Here is a 22893-nt window from a genome sequence, read left to right as displayed (position 1 = left end):
AGCCACTCTTGCCCATTTTTGTGGTTGGTCGATGCTCGGTAGACGGATTTGGCAAGGAAAAAGTTCGTTAGTTCATTAGTTCGTTCGTTCGGGCTATTCACTTACATTCAAGCTCATCAGAGATGGTTTGTGTATAGTTCTTGGGCTTACAAATATTTATTCGGTTCGTTGCTTCAAAGCTTATTGAAAACGCGTGTGCGCCTAAATTTCAAGCGCAATTCAATGTATATATACAAACAAACAAACAAACAAACAAACAAACAAACAAATAAACAAACATGCAAGAACAGCTAAAGTGTTCCAGATATATGATGAGACCTTCACTAAGACACCTCGTAACGAAGGTGCAACTCTTGGGCTGCACATCAACCTATGTTCGAGCTACTAAACAAAATATTTGGCGATTACAGAAAAGCTTACATGAGCCAGTGAATGAGAAGCAGAATTACGACTGTGATGAAGAGCTCCCGCGTGATGTGAAGACTCGGTGTTTCCATCCTGCACAGTGGAACGCATGCAAAGCAGCAGATTATTAGATGCAGCGATAAAAAAGAGCTGCAGTTCCGAAAGGCGGAGCACCAGTTCCATTGGAAATTTATAATAGCAAAATTAGTAGACAGCTATACGAAGTAAGGATAGTAGCTTTATCGGTCGTGTAGTCTTGTAAACATTCGCTTACCAACTAAATTATCATGCATGGTGTCACGCCTGCACAAGCAAAGATGGGGCGCTATAACGTAAAACTATTCCAAACTTTTCTATTCCAATTCTGCAATTAGCCCTCCGCGATTGGTCAAACAATTTTTTGGACCATGCCCACTTCACCTGTCTGTCACGCGACGTCACGAAAACCGCGATAGCTCCCCATCTGATATGACGTGTGCAAACTGATTGTGCATGATTTGACGGAACAAAAGAAAAATAGTTATTTCTGATTCGACACCTTTTCGCCATCAGCCCTCGGCTATTGGTCAAAAGTTTTCGGGCTGCACCCACTTCACCTGCCTCTCACGCGGCGTCACAAAACCGCAAGAACTCAGCCCGTCAAAGTGACGTGTACGCGTTAAAGGTGCAATAATATGCCGAACAAAACTGAATTTTTTTCTGAATATCCGCAGGCTGCCCCGTTCTGAAAGGAATAAAAGATGGCTGCCGTCGATCGCTCAGGCACTGGCTCTCGCACCTACCGGAGAGCATGGCTTTATTTGCGTGTAATAAATCTTTTTGCGGGGCCGTGTAACGTTTTTGAGCACTTTCGTCGCATTTACGACCTGGTTCTGCCAACTCTTCTTTGCTGAGGATCCGTTTTAGCGTCATTCTTAAGCTTCCGTTGTATGGCGCCGCGATTGCCGACGAGCCAACGCAAGCCAAGTAAGGAAAAACGGACGAATCGCAGACATTAGCACCACCCTCTTCATCGGGTTATCGGTTTTCAGTGCAGTGGCTCGGCCCCATTGAATCCCTCTCCATTTTAGCGTGCTCCTCGCCTCTTGTGAACCAATTAGATAAGACAAGCCGCCCAGTGTAGGCAGTGTTATTCGTTTTTCAAGCAAGCAAAACTGACCTCCTACGAACGAGGAGAGCATTTGATTGGTCTGTTCAGACAACCCTGCGGTGACCGCCCGATGCTTGCGGCGGCGGTTACGCAAATTTGACGTCAGGATATTGGAATAGAAAAATATTTGAATAGTTTTACGTTAAAGGGCCCATGAACACATCTCACTCGATGGCCGCGCACACTCGTCGTCAAAACGCTCCAGTGAGAAAGGTGCGGCAGCAGCAGCGAGCGAATTGACCTTTGTGCTGCCTCTCGCTTCAAAGCGAACTATGTGGCGCGAACACACGCAGCCACCAGCGGACTAGAATTCCTTCTCCCCTCCCCGGGGGCTTGCCCGCGACGGAAGACGATGCGCTTCCTCTCCTCTTCCCACTCTTTCGCCTGCCAGATTGAGCCACCATGGTCGGCTCAACCTCGCACACCTACACTCACGCATACAGCATACAGCATACGGCGCTCGGCGATTTACCGCCCTTGGACTTTATGCTGAACGCCACAGCGACGGCAGAAGTTCGCCTAGAGACAGAAGTTCGCCTAGAGAGTCCATGTAATTGATATAGCAATAAAACGCATTGCGACGAACGCACAAATGCAAGAGCTAGAATCCAATTGATTCCACTGCTGGCACCCACGAATAGACACAGCGACCGCCTTTTGACTCATCGTTGTTAGTCCGGGCTAAGCTCTCTGCACGATTTTTAGTGCAATGAAAGTGTGCGCTTATCTTAAAGTTGGACAGCATACTTCCCCTCTATCCTACCAATGGAGTGACCACGTGGCCAATGGTGCGTATCTCCGAGTCCTACTTCCTAATCCCACGTCCTACCCCTCGTACAGGCTATCACAACATATTATGTCTAAACCAGAGGTCCTGCTCAGTTTTTGCCAGAACCCTTGAAGCCAATGTGCGCGCTACCGAACTTGTAGTCAGGGCTTGTACAGGCTTCCCTCTCAAATTTTTGTTGCTCCAAGGACTTTCGTTGATTCCTCCCCGCTTTCCACCCTTGTGCGTGCGGGATTGAGCCGCCATTGTCAGCTCACCCTCGCATGATTTCACTCGCACATGCAGCATACGGCGCGTGGCGACGATGTTGTCGCACTTGGACTTTATACAGAACATCATGGCGACGCCAACGGCGATCGCGGAAATGCACCTGGAGTGTCCATATATATGGTATTACAATAAAACAGAAGTCCAGAGGCAGCAAAACTTATGCAGAAGCTCCTTTCCCCCCCAAAAAAAAATTTTACCAATCTGTTTCTCTAACAGCTTTTAGCCTATGGTATCCACCGGAACTTTTGTATTTCTGGAAATAAATCTGTATTGTATAAAGTTGTTTTTACAGGGTGTCCCACGTAACTTTAGCCAACCTTTAAATATAATCAGATGCCATGTAGCCGGACAGAACAAAGGTAATGTTGTTTTTCCGTTGCTTGCAGACACTCAAATTAGTTGTTTCGTTCCGCCTACTTAGATAATTAGTCGTAATTAATTGACCAACTTCTCAAAAATTATAATTAGGTGAAAAGTGTTCATGAGAAAATTTTAGAACGACATACTACCGAACTACCGATACAGCTTTCTGTTGTTCGATACCTGCTACACAGAAGTGTCTTTCCGAGCGAGAAAGAAACCCGCAAATGCACGCAAAATTGCCGCGCGACTGGCCACTCGAGGCATTTGCGTGTATTCGCGGACTTCTTTCACGCTCGAAAAACACATTTATGTAGCACGTATTGAGCAGCAGAAAGCTGTATCGGGAGTTGTTCATGGCGCTCTACAATTTTCTCACTGACACTTTTCGTCTATAATATTCGAGAAGTTGATATATTAGGTAGGACTAATTATGGGATTAGGTAGAATTAAAAAAAAATAATCTGAGTGTCTCCAAGCGACGCCAAACAACATTACCTTGATTCGGTCCAGCTACATGGCATTCTCATATATTTAAGCTTTAGCTGAAGTTACGTGGGACACCCTGTATACTTCGGTGTTAGGGAAACGTTTCCTGGAATAGAAGACGGGCTCTATCTTGAAAGCGATCTGTGATCAGTACAGAGTATGGGTGCGCCGTTGTCTCAGCTTCGTGGGCGCTACATTGTGGCGGCTTAGTTCGCATTGAAGGTAGAGGCAGCATGAAGGTCAATTCGCTAGCTGCTGCTGCCGCACTTCCTCACTACAGCGTTTTGACTGCGAATTTCCGCGGTTGTTTAGTGGGATGGTGCTCATGTTCCTTTGTGCACGCATGCATGCTTGTTAATTCAGTTAGCAAGTGAATGCTTACAGATTATACGGCCGATGAAACTACTACTCTTACATCATCTAAGTGTCTGCTAATTTGCTATCGCAATCAATGCTTCGCACTTCGGGTGAAACTGCGACTTACACTACCTTTTTGTGACTGTGCTTGTGAATTTTACCACGCACTCGGACTTTGTTTTTAAAGCGAAGCTTTCTTTGCCTCTTCCCTTCACCTTGCGGGGGTCGGTTACCAAGTACAGGATTATTAAGCCATGGAGTGTGTACCGCTGCATATGCACCAGAATGCACAAGCAGAGGCAAGCAGTGAAGACGAAGGAAGCAGAAGTCGGCTGCAGAGAACTGCAGAAATCGTCAACCAAAGCGACCGAGTGTATCGGAAAAAGTTCGACCAACGTGCCTGCATTGGGCTTGGAATTGAGGGAGGCCCGCAATTAAGCACTGAGCTTAACAATAACCTATTCGTTAAGCCACGAAGCATCGTACAGAATGGCGAACACCACGGACAACCAGACAAGTCAAATTTGACGAATCCGCTTCTGTCTCACTCGTTCACTTGTGCCATTGCCTGCGCTGTCAACCAGTTTCAACTTAAGACAGCCAGAACATCTCCGAACACTCCTGTGCTGGAGAAAGTGAGCATTTGCTGGCTCGATAGCGCTAAACGGGACAAAGACGCTTGACGCTGGTGAAAAACGAGGAGGGTGACAAGCATTGCATCGAGAAGCGGGAAGCGGAACAATGACTTCTTGGCTTCTTGGGATGAATCCACGTTTGGCAGACGGAATCAGCGAGGAGCGTGACTAACACTACACCCACTACCGAGAAGCGAAATAACGACGCTCGCGTGATGTGTGCAGTGAGTAGATTAGAGGATGTTACCCTGACCAGCTGTAAGCGAAACAACCACGTTTGGCAGACGGGATCAGCGAGGAGCGTGACGAACACTACACTCACAGGTGAGGAGTGAAACAGCGACGATTGGGGACGTAAGCAGCAAGAACGTGATGAACATACGCCCACAAGCAAGAAGCAGAACAACGCGTGGTGGACATGAGCACTGAGGAGCATGACGAACATTATGAGCTCAAACAGAAAGCGGAATCACGCTTCGCGGACGTGATCAGCGAGGAGCGTGACGAGCATCACACCCAAAAGCGAGAAGAGGAAAAACGACGCTTGCTAGTGACCCTTCTTGCGGAGCAATTTGCTATAGAGAAACGAGGTGGCACTTTCGGCGGCGCGCCACACATTGCCTCAGCGAAGGCGCGCGAATTCGAAAGCATTACCTCTACTGCCCTGCATCTGTGCCATCAGCTGTCGGAAATGCAACTGGGTTTTCGCTAACGCACTATGCTTCATTCACGCTGCAAAATGGAGAAAGGTGAAGAGAAGACGTGTGTAGTAGTTGGATGCAGAAATTGTGACTGCGTATTAAAGAATGGAATGAAATTGTGTGTCCAAGTTCACGGACCGCTACTACATAAGGTCTGCCCCTGTTTGCTGGCTCTTCGCGATGCACGGCTTTCCTCGAGGACTCGAGGGTAAAAAAAAAATTCACTTATCCGCCAGCGTTGTATCACTAACATCCACGGAAAGAACTTCAACCACGGAACGCCTGCGCAAGCGAGCACCGCTCGTTATGCGGTGATAAAAGCAGTAGCGCCGCTTCTTGTTATATATTAAGTTTCTCTCATGTTATTTACTCACCTCCACTCCAACTAACGCGCAAGCTTACACTCACTCCATCGCCAACGTATGAATAAGTGAACGGGCGCACACGTGAATCAATGCGCCGAGGCATGGGTGACAGCGGCTACACTCACAGCACACATCTGTAAGCTCTGGCGACGCCCTTAGATGAATGAGCTAATGGTATGGAGACATGAAATTCAACACTCGGCACGCCTCCAGTTTCATTGGCTTCTCTAAATTCGCTCTCGGGTTATCGTCACTTGGACGTTACCTCATGGTTGACGGAAAAAAGGGGAAGTCAAGGAGTGAAACTGTCGGCGCATTCTTTCGTTTGTTTATTCTGCTACAATCTGTATTACCTGTGCGTGTAAACTTTAGAAAAACAATAACTCTGAACGTATTCGAAAGAAAGGCAGTGGTTGGCGTGATAATGTGTTTCACGCCTTCTTACAATCGTCAACACTCGGGAATCACCTTAAAGAGCTAATTGGCCTTAGCACAATACGCACCTCGCGCTTTTTGACCGATTCCCCGTTGTGGGCATGTGCGATTGTACGGAAATCAACCATCAACAGCGCGCAGGGATCATCTCAAAGCTAGTTAAAGCTGGCACGAATGTACCACCCACTTTTTGACCAACCCCCTCCCTTTTGTGCGTGTGTGCCACATTATAAATATCGTTATAATCACACAGGCGCACTTCTTGTACGATCCCCCGCTGTGGGTATGGGCCGCCGTTGGTGGGCATGTGCCCATATCCGTCATAATTTCGCGTAGTGGCGACGGTGAAGAAAACAGCAAAATTGGAAATGACTAAGCTAGCATTTTATTGGGCGAACTTATGCCCTCAATAACAGGCTACGCTCAAAGAATGGTGACAGCGGCGAACACAGTCGGCGATCGTCGAAAATCCGATCGGCCAGTGAAGCGCATCGGTTTTTATACACGAGTTATCGAATGTTCCAGAGTAATCGGGGGTGCCCGTGTGTCTTCCAGAAACATTAACACAATTCGCGTCGCATATGCAATCAGATTAGACAAGCTTCGGTGACAACAGAACCATCGATAACATTCGAGAAACTTCTGATACATGCGGGCGCGTAGCACGCTGAGCGATAATATTTGTTAGACGGGGAAAAGCACTCACCCCGAGAAAGATAAACAAGTTCACATGTCAATAATCATTATCATCAACACGGCGCTATCATCGCGAATAGCTTGTTGGTGTTCGTACGAGAGAAGTCTTTACGTGAGGTTGTGGCCTACTGCTTTGTTGTCTCATTTTCATTGACATCAACATAGAATATAACATATCAATACAAGATTTCAGCCATTTAACCACATTCGCAAATGAATAAAATCATTTTAAACAATGAAATCATCAAAAGCACTGATCCACTCAGGTGACTCAGAAAGTGGGCAGTATAGCTCTCTCACATACGGTTTCTATAAAGTTTGCTCGAACTGAGCGGACATTTATATATGCGTGCCGTAATTGCATTCATGATTTCTACAAACTGTAAAGGCCCAGAAGCATTATGAGATTATAGGGTACTCCAGCCGTGTTTTCAACCGGCAAGAATTTATTTTCATGGGGGTCAATGGGTAATTATTTTACGCGTAAGCGTAACTGACCAGTTAGCGCAATCGACGGTGTCTGTCTGAAGCCGCGAAGCAAGAGAACGAGAGAGACGCCCGGAGGTGAAGAAAATCGCATGCCAGGGAACGTACGAAGGAGCGCGAGCGCGCGGCAAAGTAACGCCACCTATAGGAAAGTGTAGGTAACTTTCACCAAAGGGGGAAGGAGAAACGAGGCTAAGCGTCGCGGAGGACGAAGGTAGGCAGAGGCGCGCCGATTTGACCTCCTCTGGCAGTTACTACAGGTTCTGTATGCGGTGCAGACTTATCGGGTTCGTGTCATGATAACGTCGTTCTCGCGCGCCGTACTCTGTGCGCGAGTGATAGCGTTCGACGGTGAGCCAACGATGGCGGCTCATCACGTGTGCGCTAGGGAAGAAGCACGCCGTATTGCGGCGGGCGCATGTCACTAGGTGAGGGGATTGAAGGGGCTATGTACTTCGACCGCGCGCGGTCACGGGCGCTTTATCTTGAAAGCGATCTGCTTTGGGGGCACATTCTAGGTGGGCCGACCACTCGTACCCTTACGTGCGCTTTGTTCACACTGTTCAGTTTGCGTTCAAGCGATACACAGCACGAAGGTCACTTCGCTCGCTGCTGCTGCCACGATTCCTCACGCCAGCGTTTTGACAGTGAGTGTCCGCGGTAATCGAGTGTGAAGTGCCCATGTTTGCCTGTGCGCGCTGACACCACGCTAGTTAATACAGTTGGTAAGCGAATGTTCACAAGGGAGCGTTCTACACCGGTGACTGCTGCGTATGGCGCGGCCGCCCGAGCACTGCCTTGAATACGATCTGCGACGCGGACAGTGTAGGCGTTTAGACGCACCGAGGGCCGGTGTCGTTGTGTGCGTTATAGTACACATACGCTTGCGCGTCACCCACGTTCACGAGGGGAATCGTCACTGTAACTTTTTTCTTAATTGTACGCTGTAGGACGTCCGAATGAAATATCGAATCCCAATAGACGATATCCAATGTTTCAGACTTTTTATATAGCAAGCCATCCGCCGTACATGGTACATATATTCTTCGTTCTTAAAGCAGGATTCTGACAGGAAGAGTGCCAGTGTGATATTTAAATACAATAGCTTTGGCGGAAGATTTAACTGCCATTTTCTTTACCCTATTTAAAATCTTTTGCTCTGGGCCTTTCGATACGATGAGTGGTAGATGGGGATGGGCCGCACTTTGTCAATCAGGTCCTTATAAAGCCTTTTATTTGAGCTGCACAGATGTAATCCATGGAGGATTTCACCTTTACCATTTTGTAAGTCATAACTCCTTCGCGGAAGTATCCGGTGAAACTCCGTACATATCTTGACTAGAAGACACTACAAATTCGGGAAGAAATTCACGCAGCCGCACTTGCATGACTGTTTGTAAGAATTCGTCATATAGAAAAAAAAATTAACCAATGATTATGATACCCCCTAATGCGAAATTTCAGCGCAGCTCTACAGGTGTTTTCATTTCGCGATATATTGAGGCAAATAATTTGAGAGAGACATGTAGCAGAGTCGGCAGTCGTCGAAAATCTTATCTGCAGGTCAAGCGCATCGACGCTTATACATGACTCGTTGAAGGTTTCAGTGTAATCGCTGGTGCCGCTTGGCTACTAGAAAGCACTGCGCAATTCGTGTCACGCATAAAGTCAGGTTATAAAGCAATCGCAAACCATGACAATCGAATCAAGCGTGAACGAGACCAAACCATGCAGACCAACAAGCGCGAGCGAGAGCTGACGCGAGCATACGATAGTGCGAAACGAATGGTCCGGCTGAGACCAGATCCGAGTACGCAAGGAGCGGTCGGGCGGGTCCGCATGAAACCAGTTTCCCGCGCGCGCGTCACTCTCATTGGTCTCCGCTGTTCGCGGCTCGCGTCTTTCATCTGTCGCTCCGCGTTCGCGCGCCTTGAACTTTCTGTGTTGTGCTCGTTCGCTCGGTTACGCTGCCGCCGCCATCGCCGCTCGCCGCAGGAACCGGCAATAATTAAAAGCTGCGCTCTAAAAAGCAGTTGTTGCCTAATTGTTCTTTCTGTATTCAGGACGCCACTGGTTTTTTTTCCCCCTCAAGATCGCATTTCGGTCAAAAGATTACACACTTAAAGGACATTTACGATCAAGAAAAATGTTAGCCGGATTTGTAGAAACTTTTGTTAGGTGTTTAACTTCTGCTTTCAAGTTTTTGTTTTGATTAAGACGTTGCTTTGTGTGACGTTTTCTTTGTATGTACTGCTCATATACGTGTGATTGCTTATGACCACCTGGAACTCATATTATTGTAAATAGTTCCTGCACATAATCATTCCATTCATTGTAATAAATACCATGTTTAAAAAAACGCAGTTGTGTCCTATTGGTTGGTGCATCGGGCTGCTCCCCTGGGGGTGCCGAGGTTCAAAATCAGTCGCCGGATGCGCTTCATTATTTTTTAAAGCAAATGCGAATCTTCTCGAAAAGAACCCCACCAGCAACCAACCCATGAAATGGTAGGCAAAGAAAGCTTCGTTAAAAAAAAGTCCGATGCGGGGGATCAATCTTCAGTCCTCCAGCACAGTAGCCAGATCCTCTAACCAATAGGGGCCACAATCACCTTTCTTCTTTATTGATTAGACCACGATCACACGTATACTCATTTTTGAGTTGGTATGAAAGAAGTATGTACGTAGACCACAATCGCACGTAAACTTCCATCGCGCCAATGTCAAGTTATCATCGGGCACTGATGGTGATCATGATTTCTATACTAAGGCACATACACACCACCAGGTATTGGAAAGGAACCTCATTCTTCTAGGCCGTCCGCGAAGCGCTTTATTTAACTAAATCACCGTTCAAAAGCAAATTGCGTCAGAAATTACGTAAAGTGGGACTTACGCAAAGGCCGAAGGCATGATAGCCTCGAATTGTTATTCGAATATACGAGAAAATATAAATCTGTTAAGCGGAATCTGAAAGACAAAGTCCTTTTCCAGCTGCCGTTTAACTTCTGTGCGAGTTTTTGAGGCCGCTAGGTGACAGTACCGTTATTACAGCATTCATCCTCATTCTTGTAGGCCCTCCGCCTAGCGCAAGTGCGTTATTGAAGTAATTTGATTTCTCAAAGTACAATGTGTCAGAAAGTTTGTAAAGTACGACTTCCACAAAACTTACAGACACGATAGCATCTGAGTGTAATTTGAATGTAGGAGAAAACATAAATGTGATACGCGGAAACTCGAACACAAAGCTCTTTTCCAGCTGCCGTGTTTTGGTTGTGCACGCCACGAAAAATTCCGACCATCTACAGGCTAACAGCTTTGCTGTAAAATGCAGGCTGTTTCAGTGGAGGTTATTCGAGTGTGTAGGTCGCGAAAACATCCGCTAGCACAAAGCGACAGTAATGACCCATCCACCGGAAACAACTTTCGCCGGTGCGGGCCGTAATTTGTCAAGGATTACACGCTGCAGGCATTACAGCGTCTGCCATCAAATGTCGCAAGCAAAAGCTTTTCAACTTCCGTCATCCGGTCGGCTCGCGCACGCACTGTAAATGAAGAAAAGCGAGTAATTGGTGGCCATGAACTTTTCTATGCTGAGAAGGAAGGAAGGAAAAAGTGGAGAAGGAAGGCCCCTAGGGAGGTTAACCAGTTTAGCCTAACTGGTTTGCTACCCTACACATGGGAGCGGGATGGGGGGATGAAAGATGGGAGGAGAGAGAGAGAGAGAGCACATAACACAGCAAACACATCGTCAGTTATAGTCCGTCACTCTTGCGCGGAGAAACCAACGGAGCGACACATGCGGATGCGCGCAGTGTGGTGTTTGGAACCTTAGAGATTCCTATAAAAAATTTGTAGAGGTAACTCTGGCGCATCACCCACGCATGGCCGTTCATCCAGCATGGTCATGATGTGGTAGCGCACGAATTTGCGTGAACTCCGTCATTCTGGCTTCAAACGGCTTTGTGATTTTGCAAATTGATTAGATTATTGTCAACAAAGTCTTGCATTATAAGTGCAACCATTACCAGTGATGATCTGCGAGGAGTCATGTGCATATATATATATATATTTATATATATATATATATATATTATCCACGGTGGCACTCTACTGTTCAGCACAATGTCGACAGTTTGATATCCTGCTGCGATGCATCTTTTTACCAAGCTGGAACGCGAATTAAACACCAGCGTCCTGTAATTTTAAAGTTAGCTGGTTGAAGGGGACTCCAGGCGATTAAACATAATTCGAGGTGTTCTCTAGCTGCGCCTAAAAGAAAAGGTAAACGTTTTGTGCAGTAATTAATTGATTCTAAGCGTATGCAAGCATGTGTGTTTCTTTTGGGACCAGTTATCATTGTTGCATTAGAAACGTGATTTTGCAATATTAGTATTTTTTTTTTAATTAGTGGGAGCTACTTCAATTTTTGTTTGCGGTTCATACTGCCGAGCCCTGCGATCTTTTTTATTGTCTTTGATTTGGTTTTTCCGGTGAGTGAGTGAGTGAGTGAGTGAGTGAGTGAGTGAGTGAGCGAGCGAGCGAGCGAGTGAGTGAGTGAGTGAGTGAGTGAGTGAGTGAGTGAGTGAGTGAGTGAGTCAGTGAGTGAGTGGGTGAGTTTTCCGCTTTAGCACAAGTTAAATCTGGCGTTCCTCAGGGCTCCGTACTTGGACCAATCTTATCCTTAATTTACATTAATGACATCAGTAACAACCTGACCTCAACAGTTCGGTTGTTTGCAGATGACTCGTTCTTTACACACAAATTATCACCTCTGAAGACACTAATATATTACAGGCCAACCTAAACGAAATTTCACTTTGATTGCGAGCAATGGCAAATGGAAATTAATGTTTCTAAAACAAAAACAATTACATTTACCAGAGCCAGTAACGTTCACTTAAGTTCATATTTTATGGACAACATATGCATAGACAATGAGACTACATTAAAATACTTGGGCGTCCATTTAACTTAAAACCTTACATGGAATGATCACATTGATGAAATAATTTCGAAAGCAAATAAAACACTTGGATTCATCAGGCGAAATTTGTATTTAGCAAATCAGTCAACTAAATTATTAGCTTACGCAGCTCTAGTTCGCTCAGAGATTGAATACGCTTCCATAATATGGAATCCAAATCATACTTACCTAATGAACAAGCTTGAATCTTTACCAAATAAAGCAGCACGTTTCATCACTAAAACCTACTCTAGAACATCCAGCATCACGGCTATCAGAGAGTCCCTCCAATTACCCTCTCTAGAAACACGACTGCTAGCAGGACTGTTAGCACTGCTTTCCCACTACCACAGATTGTATCATACCCCGTCATCCTTTACAGCATCCCATATTGAACCACCGCAAAACATTTTCCCCCGCCTCGACCATCCCTTCAAAGTGCGTCCCATGTTTGCGCGTACGAATCTCCTTTGACAATCACCGCTCTTTCTTGCTATTTATCACTGAAACAAGCTGCCAAAAGAAATTGCTTCTATGCATGATTATGACCCATTTGTAAGTCATTTGAAGTGCAGTTTTACGCATGTTGAGTAAAAACAGAATTTTGTGCATTTGACGCATTGTAAGTGCATCTACATGCTTTGTACCGAGTGTTTATTTTTTTCATCATGTATGCATTTCTGTCTTTCCTTCTTTTCTTTCTTATATTTTCTTGTTGTATTCGGTTATATTTACCACGGTGTTCTATATTTCCTTTTCCCTTTAATTGTGTTTGAAATATCCTGTTGTTAACCCCCTTCCCCCCCTCCCCTATGTAATGACCATAAAGGCCTTTACGGTATCTGAATAAGAAAAAATAGCGTCCATTAGTATCGGACTCTTGTATGATTTGGTTTGTAGTTGTCGCCACTGGACAGCTTGCGATATAGTGAGTTGTAGATGGGATGGTGAATAAGTGCATGTCTGCATCTTGTAATGGTTGGTGATGTCGTTGAACCTGGTCATTCTGTCTTCCCATTCCCATACTTCGGAGGGCCCTGTCGAGGGGTCTACGTTCGTCGCAGCTCGGAAAGTTGGTCTTCGAGCTACGTTGTTTACCGCTGCGTTAGGGTTGTCCTCTCACGTTGAGTCGGTTGTGTGGGCTGGTATGCATAGGATTTGGACGCATCTATCTTTCCTTGTTGGTTTCCTTTTTCTGAGTATGTTTAGCGCCTCAGCTGAAATCCGACCGTTCGTGAAGTTGCATATTGCAGTCTGGAAATCGCTGATTATATAGTATACGTTGGTTTGTGCTATGGCTAACAATATAGCCGCTTCCTCCACCGTTTCGATGGGTGACGTGCTTATAGTCAAGCTTCTGCAGCATTGTCTGTTGTGGTTAAGTATTGCTGCGACAAAGCTGCGTTCAGTGTCTACAAAGACCGCGTCCTTGTTCCTTCCCTAGTTCTTCGCCATCTTCCTTGCCCTACTTTTTCTCCTGCCCTCGTGGTGTACAGGATGCATTATCTTGGGTAAGAGGGGTACCGTGAGTTTGGCCCTTATTTCCTTGGGTATGTCCCGTTTGTCTCCGTGTTGTGTGTGGTAGCGGATCCTTAATTTATCTAAGATGTGTCTGCCCGCCGTCGTCTTGGAGAGGCGTTCGCATTGCGTTATACTTCTATTAGCTCCTCTAGCATGTTGTGCAAGCCCAGCTCTAGGAGTTTCGCCGTGCTTGTGCGCTTAGCACGAGTCCAATCGCTTGTTTATCTAGCTTCTTAATTAGGCCGTCTAGCTTGTTCTTTTCTGCGGCGCACCATCTGCGGCATGCCGCCACATACGTGATCTGACTTATGACGAACGCCAGGATTATTCTCATGACGCTTGCTTCTTTTATTCCCTCGTGTGGTGTTGGTGTTGGTGTCACATCGTGAGAAACTTTGGCTTCGATTTTGCGAATATTTCTCCGTTGGGGCCCTTGGCTTCTATGACCATTCCCAACACCCTTATCTTCTCGACTTTGGGTATTGGTTGTCCATCTTGGGTCATAAGTTGTATGTCTTTGTAGGTTTGTGTGTTGTAGTCCTTGGGAGGTCTCCCCTTTAGCGCTGGTCTGTACAGCAACATCTCGGATTTTTCGACCGAGCATGTTAGACCGGTGCCTTCTAGGTATTTCTCGACTGTTTCAACAGCTTCTTGTAGTCTCTGTTCAGTCGATCCATCACTGCCATCGTTTATCCATAGCGTGATGTCGTCTGCATAGATTGTGTGGTTAAGTCCTTCGATTCTTGTAATTTGCTAAGAAGACCAATCAGAGCCAGGTTAAAGAGCATAGGCGATATAACCAATCCCTGCGGTGTGCCTGCACTGCGAATAGGCACTTTCTCGGACGTCAGATCTCCTACCATGATTTTTGCTACTCTATCCGTTAAGAAGTTTCGTGTATAGTTGTACGTCCGCTCGCCCAAGCCAAGGTTGCTAATTTGGTGCAGTATAGTTTGGTGTGCCACATTGTCGAATGCCTTCTTGAGATCTAGCCCGAAAATAGCTCGAGTCGATCTCCCTGATTCGTCTATTACTTGGTGCTTCAGTTGCAGCATGGCGTCTTGTGTAGACAGGTTTCTTCGGAATCCCAGCAACGTGTTTGGGAGTAAGTCATTGTCTTCTATGTAGTTGGTGAGCCTCGCGAGGAAGGCATGCTCCATTAGTTTGCCCACACAGGAAGTTAAAGATATGGGTCTTAGGTTCCCGAGTTGTAGTTGTTTGCCAGGCTTTGGTGTTAGGATGACTTGTGCCGTCTTCCACTGCTGCGGTATCTTTCCTTGTTTCCAGCACTCGTAGATATATTGTGTTAGTTTGCCAATGGACACGTCGTCCTGGTTTCTGAGTGTCTTGTTTGTAAGGGCGTCTGGGCCCAGTGCCAATTTGGTGTTGAGTTTGTGCAGGACTGCTGTTATTTCTGCTTCGATAAACTCTTTGTCGAAGTCAGAGTTCTGTTCTCCCTCGTATTCGGGATGAATACGCGGCGATGCCAGTGATATGTACTTGAGTTCGATCTCTTTCAAAAATTCTTGCTCTGTTCCTTTATACGCGTATAGGATCTTGTGCATGTTTTGCCTGTGCCCCGTTTTTGTTTCCTCTGGGTTAAGGAGATATTTGAGTAACCTCCATGTCTTGCTCGTGCTAAGTCGCTGATCCATCTCCATGCATATTCCCTCCCATTTTCTTCTTTGAAGCTGTTGTGCATATTGTTCTATGTCTTTGTTTAGTAAGGCTATCTTGTTCCTTAATCTCTTGTTATGTTTCTGCGTTTTCCATCGTTTCTGCAGCCCTTGTTTAGCCTCCCACATGTGCGAGAGCCTGCTGCCTATCGCTTCTAGCTGAGTTTCTGGTGGGATCGCCTTCGTTGATTTGGATATGTCTTCCTTTAGGTTGGCTGTCCACTGGTCAATGTCTGTAATAGTTTCTATGTTCCTCTCTTCCCTTATTTTCCTTAATTTCACCCAATCAACTAACTTGAGTTGATTACCAGTGGGTTTGTCGGGGCTTCCATTGAGCTGGATTTCTATTATGGAGTGGTGGCTCCCCAGGTCTTCCTGTGTATTTAGCAATCTTATGGATTGTATGTTCCTAGTGAAGGTGAGGTCTGGTGCGGACTCGTCACAGACGCTGTTGTCTTGCCTTGTGGGCGTTGCTGGGTCCCTGACTAGGGTTAGACCTTCCTGTTGGGAGTCGAGCCATAGATTTTTGCCTTTGGTGTGCATGTACTTGTACCCCCCCCCCCCCCCCCCCCCCGTGGTGTGGGCAGCGTTAAAGTCTCCAGCTATTATCACCTTCCGGTCACCTGCTATGTTGAGCGTGCGTTTGAACAGTGTTAAGAATATGTGCCTCTTGAATTTTGGACTGCTGTATACGTTTAGAATAAATGTACTATTATTTGTCTTCCTTGTTGGTATAATTTCTATTAGTATGTTGTCTATGTCTCTGACTCGTGTATCATGTTGTACAACCGTATGGTCTCTTCTGACTAGGGTGGTAAAGGCCTTCGTTTCTCCTACGACAGTGCCTATGGATTGGTACCCTGACAGTCTGGCGAGACCACTCGTTTCTTGTAGAATTATTACGTCTGGCTTGCCTTTCGTTTTTAGGTATCGATACAGATTCGATTTCAACTTCTTATTTAAATCTCTTGTTCTCCTCACTCAATACTGCCATTTGTTGTTTCATTGCTGCAACGACTTGCTTTAGCTGTGCCAGCTCTTCCTCTAATTTATGATTAGCTACAGCCTCTGCCTCTGCGCGCTTCCCCTTGACAGCGCTTGCCCAGCTCACCGTTGGTGTAGGCGTGGTGCCTCCAGAACTCAGGAGTTCCTTGGCCTTGGACCTGGCTCTGCTCCTGGACATGGATCTTCTCGACCTGGTTGTGGACCTCGGCCTACCTCTGCTCCTGGACCTGGATCCGCTACGTCCTTCTTTCGAAGGCTTCGAAGGGGGTTCCGGCCGATTCTTCAGGATGCTTAGACCATGCGGCTCATCTTGCGTCGTATAGTTTTCTTCTTCTTTGTCTCTCTCTCGTTTAATTCTTTCCCAGCGACGTTTCTTCGTCAGGAAGGGGATATTGTATCTTGCCTTGCATTCTCGATCTGCTGTAGGGTGATCCATGTAGCATAGCTGATACTTAGCCTTGCATTCATGGTTTTCGGGAGGGTCCGCCAACCCGCATTTTCGGCAAATCTTGTCGTCTTTCTTCCTATCATTCCTTCCCTCTTCCCTGTCTTCAATTTTCATGCTTATATCTCTTCCTTCCTAAAAGGTGGGCAAGCGTTGTGCCCCCCCTGGAGGCCGTGGTCAGCCTGCTTCTTCCCTTGTTGTTCACTGTGCCAATAATAATGCGAATAGCATTCTAAGCCTACTTCAGCCGTTTTGTTACTATTTATCTAGCCTCTTTGGCAGCTTCTAAATAAAGACAAAAAATCTTTCAGAATTTCTCAGACGCCGGGAAGAATCGAACCCTTCACATACGCGGTGCTCTAAGAATGCAGCCAGACATTTCCGTGTTGCTCCGCGAATAGCCGCGAGCAGCGAGGGATTACTTCTCAGCGTTAGCACACACCGGTACTCCACTCATCTTGGAGGCCACGCAAACCGAGGGGGACTTCGCGGGCGCGCCGCTAAATGGCGCAGGGTGTCCAGAGGGAAGTGCGAAATAGGAGCCCAGCTGCTGTAAGCTCATGCATATGCGTTTCCGCGTTGTCAATGTGGCGTTTCGCTCCATTTCTTGAATGATAATCGCATTAACATCAACAATTACTGTGAGATACATTTTTCGGAATGTTTTATACGTTTTCAAACTAAGCACTAATAACAAATATCATCTTATCTATCTGTGGAGGCAAAAAGGCAGCTGAGTTTTGAAAAGGTCTCTCATAAAGCGCATGTGACACTTTAGAACGTAAAATCATCTGATTTCAATGGAAGCTCTCTTATATCTTCATTAGAAGTGCACAAGACAAGGGTGTCAGCTAAACAGCGGCCACTGAAAGTTCACGCACAGTGTCGGGCTTATCCGTCGATTAAGGCTGTATTGATGGGACACGGGGCGCAGAAATTCGTACTTGCATTTCCTTTATGTGAACATTTTGTCCCTTCTCGATTGGGGTAGGACGCAAACCGAAGCGACAATTCGTTTCACGTCCCCGCAACGTACCTGCAGAAGATTCCTATACAGTGGGACACCCCCGGAACAATAATATAACCACCTTATGCACGGCGTAAGTCGCAATTGGTATCCGATGACTTCCCCTGCAATAATCGTGCATGACATTCAAGTGCACATCCACAGAACGTCTGCTGAGTGCAACAGGACGTCAATACAGATACAGAACTTTTATAACAATTTTCGTCAGGGAATCAAGCAAAGCCAACTTGAGAACTTCTAACGTGAAAAAATAAACGAACTAATATTGGCTTTGGATCTACGAACTCCACGCACGCTCCAATCAATTGCATCGCCTCATCTTATATATATTGCAATGCGAAACCTGACCTAGCTCTAGCTGAACCTCCCTTTCAAGAGGTGTCTCTAGAGGTAGATTCCCTGCAATATCTAATTATTTACTGCCGCAGTAAAAGGTTTTCCAATACCCGTTTTTTTTTTATTATTCGCAGCTGCTCACAAATTCAAAGTAAGCGTCTATTAGACGTTCAGATTGGCGTCCAGGATGTAGGAAATCATGAAATCACCGCGCACTTGGAGAAAAATTGCATGAAGTGCCACCTAGAACTACTTACTCTATGTGATCCTCACGCCTGATACCAGCAATGCTTCGATCGTGAAGAAGCGCGGGCACTTCACTTTCTAATTTTATTGTTGCGATAGCAATTACATGGACAATCCAGGCGCATTCCTGTCGTCGGCGTCACCGTCGCCGTCATCGTGAGGCTCTGTACAAAGTCGAAGGGCGATAAAACCGTCGCCGCGCGCCGTATGCTGTATGTGCGAGTGAAAGCGCGCGAGGCTGAGCCGGTGAACTCGGTTAAATGTCGCGTGCGTGATCGAGGAACGCTGGCCAAAAGCGTGCCCTATCTTGTCGCGCACGAGGCACGGTGGTCAGGCGAGGGAGGAGAGGGAGGGAGGGGGGGGGGCGGTTTCCGGCGGCTGCAAGGGTACTCGCCGGCCACTCCATACAGAGTGGAGACTACGGCGTTGGGCACATGGATGGTGGACGCCGTATAGGGACGCGTTGCTGGCGCTCGTGTGTCTTGACAGCGATCAGCGACGTGGCTAAAGTACGCGCCCGCTGGGGCCTCATCTTCAAAGCGAGCTGAGATGTTTTCTTGGCGCGCGTAGTGCCGGTAGCTTCGTATGCGCTGTGCTTTCGACGTTTCGTTCGCGTTGAAGCGACAGATGGACGGAGGTCAATTGGCTCGCGGCTGCGGCCACGATTCCTAACTCCAGCGTTTTCCCAGAGCGAGATGTATTCACGTTTACCTGGGCGTGCGTGACACGGTGCTAGTTAATTTAGTTAAAACACGTTGACGGGCTTGTTGGTTTGAATCCATGCTAAAACGTGCAAGCGCGACTGAACGAGGACGTAGAAAGAAGCTGACACACAAAGGCAACGCTGTCTCTGCGCGTCTGGTTCTTTCTACACGTCCTCGTTCAGTCACGCTTACACATTCTATCATTGTTAGTTTGAAAGCGAATGCTTACGACTTTATACGGCCGATAAAGCTACTATCATTACTTCGCACAGCTATCTACTAATTTGCTATCGCAATCGGTGCGTCGCCTTTGGGGCGGAACGGCGACTTTCCTTCTTTTTTTTTTTTTTTTTTTGTCGTCTACAGTTGTGGTTCCGTGTTTCGATATATATTTTGGTTTTCAAGTGCTTCTAAAATGCGCAACATTTCAAATGTCCATAGGTTCCCAAGTGCGAGCAAAACTACTACCGCTCCCCCAAAGAAAGGAAGTGTCACCGTCACTCACCTGAGCCGTTCAAGCAGTCGCTACAGAGGCAGTGTCTCTTATGTGAGGCTTCTACATCAAAGTGCGCCTGGTCTACTGCACAGGTGAGTAACCAATGGCTACAGGCAGGAGGTTCAGTCTGTGGAAAGTTTTTAAATCATTAGAATCACAGAATTTTAAAACTTGCTTTCCGTGTCGGCTTAGCCAATACTAACCAGGTTCGACTGATTTCTTTTCTTTATAAGGAACGGGGATCGGATTTTCCGGCAACAGCTGGCTTACTCGTGACATCGGTATATAAGGTAAACCTCGCGAAGGCAATTAATGACATTTGGCATGTGTACAGCTAAGCGGCTGAAATAATAAAAGGCCCCGAATAACCCATAATAGCAGTAGGTCAATGATCCACGTTTGGCAAGTCAGGATGCGAAACTAAAGTTTGTTGTTCCAGCACGTGTGTAAAGTCAGTCCTGAACCCCGACTTGATGGGCTACGTCATGAAGAGCGGACGTACTCTTCATCATGTGCGGAGGCCAGCTTACCGGAAACGAGCTCGTAGGCGGAACAAAAAGACAAGGAAAAAAAAAAGGAAAGAAACATTGCCCGTTTTGCGCTTGGAGTTCTGTATACAGAAGAATGTTTGCACTCAGCTATGCTCAGAAGTGGGATATGTACAAATAGAATAGAGGCATCTTGCGCCAAGCGCTAATTTAACAACCGGGATAACCCGGTGAAAGACTTGTCACTGCCACAAAAGTAAACAATGTACACGTGACAATACAACCGTAGCGAATGCTGTCACGTTTGGCAAACTATACAAGAGTTCTGGAATGTTGGGCAAAGATTATGGCACATTAGTGGCCCGCACGCATGCTAGAAAAAATTCACATTTCCGAGAAATCACATATCGCCCCAAGTGTGCCCTGCCCACTGCTAAAGTGCCCAGTTACATTAGTTGCAGGTAGTAGCGAGCATTTCACTGAGGACGCTACACTTCGGTATATCATCCTACTGTTTACTAGTTGAAGAGAATAGGCGTGACTTCTCCTGGACGCAAATTAACCTCTTAGGCATAGTAAAAACTGGCATACTTCATATTTTATTGATCGACATTGCGAGCCTTCTTTATGACAGTAACTAGAGAGCAAGAACACTAATATTCAAAATTTTGGCGAGACAGCATTCTTCTTAAAATAGATCACTAATCGTTCTTCAACTTCTCGAAATACAGTATCGCTCAATCGAAATTTATCCCGGCAGGGCATAGTGATAGCATAGAGGAATATAGTAAACGTAAAGAGTGGACGCTCCCGTAGGCACCTGAGGCTGACTTTGGCTCTCAGTTCACCTAGCGGAATCAGCGAAACGTACCAGCCTGCAAGATGGTCGTCGCACGCCGTCGGATCTCGAAGGCCATGCTTTCGATTTCGTTGTTGTTTGTGTGTGCGTGTGTGCGTGCGTGCGTGTGTGTGTGTGTGTGTGTGTGTGTGTGTGTGTGTGTGCGTGTGTGTGTGTGTGTGTGTGTGTGCGTGTGTGTGTGTGTGTGTGTGTGTGTGTGTGTGTGTGTGTGTGTGTGTGTGCGTGCGCGCGTGTGTGTGTGTGACCCATAACGTCGCATAAATCGAGTTATTTCATGCAGGTCACGGAGCAAGAAACATTCAGGAGTGGAAACTCCGCTGTTTGCGGCGACCAGAAAAGGTCACAAGCCCGCTATCGTGCTGGCGGCGCCTGGCGGCCTGGAAAGAAATTAGCGCCATTTTTTTTCACTGCGGCTTCTACGACGCGCCGCATGGCGCCGCCACTGTATACGGCCCCGTCGGCGCATACAACACTTGTGACCTTATCTGGTCGCCCGCGTTCGCTCGCCCTGACGGGAGTTTCGCCTCCTAAGTGTCTTACTCCGTGATGCAGGTGCTTGTGGCGCTGTTCGAAGTACGATTCTCTGGTACTTGGCGGTAGTGACTCGGAGACGACCACCGAGGGGGCGACGACCAATGGTTACGGCAATGACGGGCGATGTGTCCAATACCGGAACAATTAAAGCAGATGGGTTTATCATCCGCTGTGCGCCAGTCAGCTGGGTTGCGACGGCGTGGCGGAAAGCTTTGCGTCTGGGAGCGAGCGGCCGGAGAAACCTGGTAGGTGTTTGTATGGCGGACCGAGCAGAGAGATGGAATGCCCAAACTTGCTTTTTCCTCCCGAACGACCGCTTGTATAAGGGACATAGCGGGCACGCTTTCCCGACAGTCGGGACGAACTGGAGCCGGAGCCATGGCCTCAAGCTCACGGCGAACGATGCGCGTGATATCTTCCGGTCCTGCGGGCTGAACGAACCGCGGCGGGTCTTCGCAAGAAGATGTCGCGGCGATATTGGGCAATCGGTAGAAAGTTTGAGTGACGCGGCGGGCCTTGGCTTGTTCGAAGCGCCGGCACTCCTTTATATTTGCATCCACAGTGGCACACCCCTTACACATCAGGAGATTGAAGGCATCGTCTGCAATACTTTTCAGTATGTGACCAATGTAGTCTGCCTCGGTCATGTTGTTATCAGCCTTGCGACATAAGGCCAGCACATCCTGTATGTACATGACAGGATTCTGTAGACGTCTGAGCGCGGCACGCAAGTTCTTTTTTCGCTGCCAGCTGACGACCGACAGGTCTGCCAAACAGGTCTCGCATTTTTTCTTTGCAGACATCCCAGCTCGTTAGGTCAGCTTCGTGTGTGTCGTACCATTGCTTCGCAGTTCCTCTTAGATAAAATATCACGTTTGCAAGCATCATTGTTGGATCCCACCTGTTGTTGCCGCACACTCGCTCGTACATCGCAAGCCAGTCCTCGACGTCGGCGTTGTCCGTGCCACAAAATGTCCCTGGGTCCCGCGGGTGAGTGAGGATGACCGTTGGCACGGGCTGCTGAGGCATTGTTGCTTGTGTCGCTTGATTTGCCATTGTGGCGGCAGGTAGATGACGTCCGCTGCGAAGTTCCGTGATTGTACCCCGCACCTTCCACCAAAATGTTGCAGGAAGAAAACAGGCCCACGATTGTAAAATAATGTATATCTACAACTGAGGTTAATGGCGTTCAGGCAACTGCCAGACTTCGTCTTCCTCTCGTCCAATCCAACTTCTTCCTTCCCTTCACCGTAACAATATATTGCGACGACGAGCGCTCAAAGGTGTTTAACTTTATATTAATTTTATTTCACAGAACCGCGATCCCGGCTACGGGAACCGAATATTGGCTTCGCACGTGTTGGGTCGTGCCACCTGCCAAGCTGCTAGCCGCAGCCGAAGCCGCAGCTACATTTTTCTTGATGTGCTCTGCCACCTAGCGGAATCTGCGAAGCT

At 47.1% G+C, this 22893-nt stretch overlaps 1 protein-coding gene across 1 annotated transcript in view; it reads right to left on the bottom strand.

Moving 5' to 3' along the window:
* Nucleotides 1-16481, bottom strand: part of LOC126522972 (thromboxane-A synthase-like) — a 45161-nt gene extending 28680 nt beyond the window's left edge. Inside the window, exons 1-3 of the mRNA XM_055066636.1 lie at nt 16410-16481; nt 15594-15799; nt 421-498 (exon numbers count right to left, since the gene is read on the bottom strand). Of these exons, the coding sequence (XP_054922611.1) occupies nt 421-498; nt 15594-15799; nt 16410-16481 (356 nt within the window). The remainder of the gene's footprint in view (nt 1-420; nt 499-15593; nt 15800-16409) is intronic.
* Between the last annotated feature and the right edge of the window lie 6412 nt (nt 16482-22893).

This window comes from Dermacentor andersoni, chromosome 6 (genome assembly GCF_023375885.2).
Source record: "Dermacentor andersoni chromosome 6, qqDerAnde1_hic_scaffold, whole genome shotgun sequence".
NCBI classification, from domain to species: Eukaryota; Metazoa; Arthropoda; class Arachnida; order Ixodida; family Ixodidae; genus Dermacentor; species Dermacentor andersoni.
Note: the sequence above shows the minus strand (reverse complement) of the source record. Positions and strands in the feature narration are given on the sequence as shown.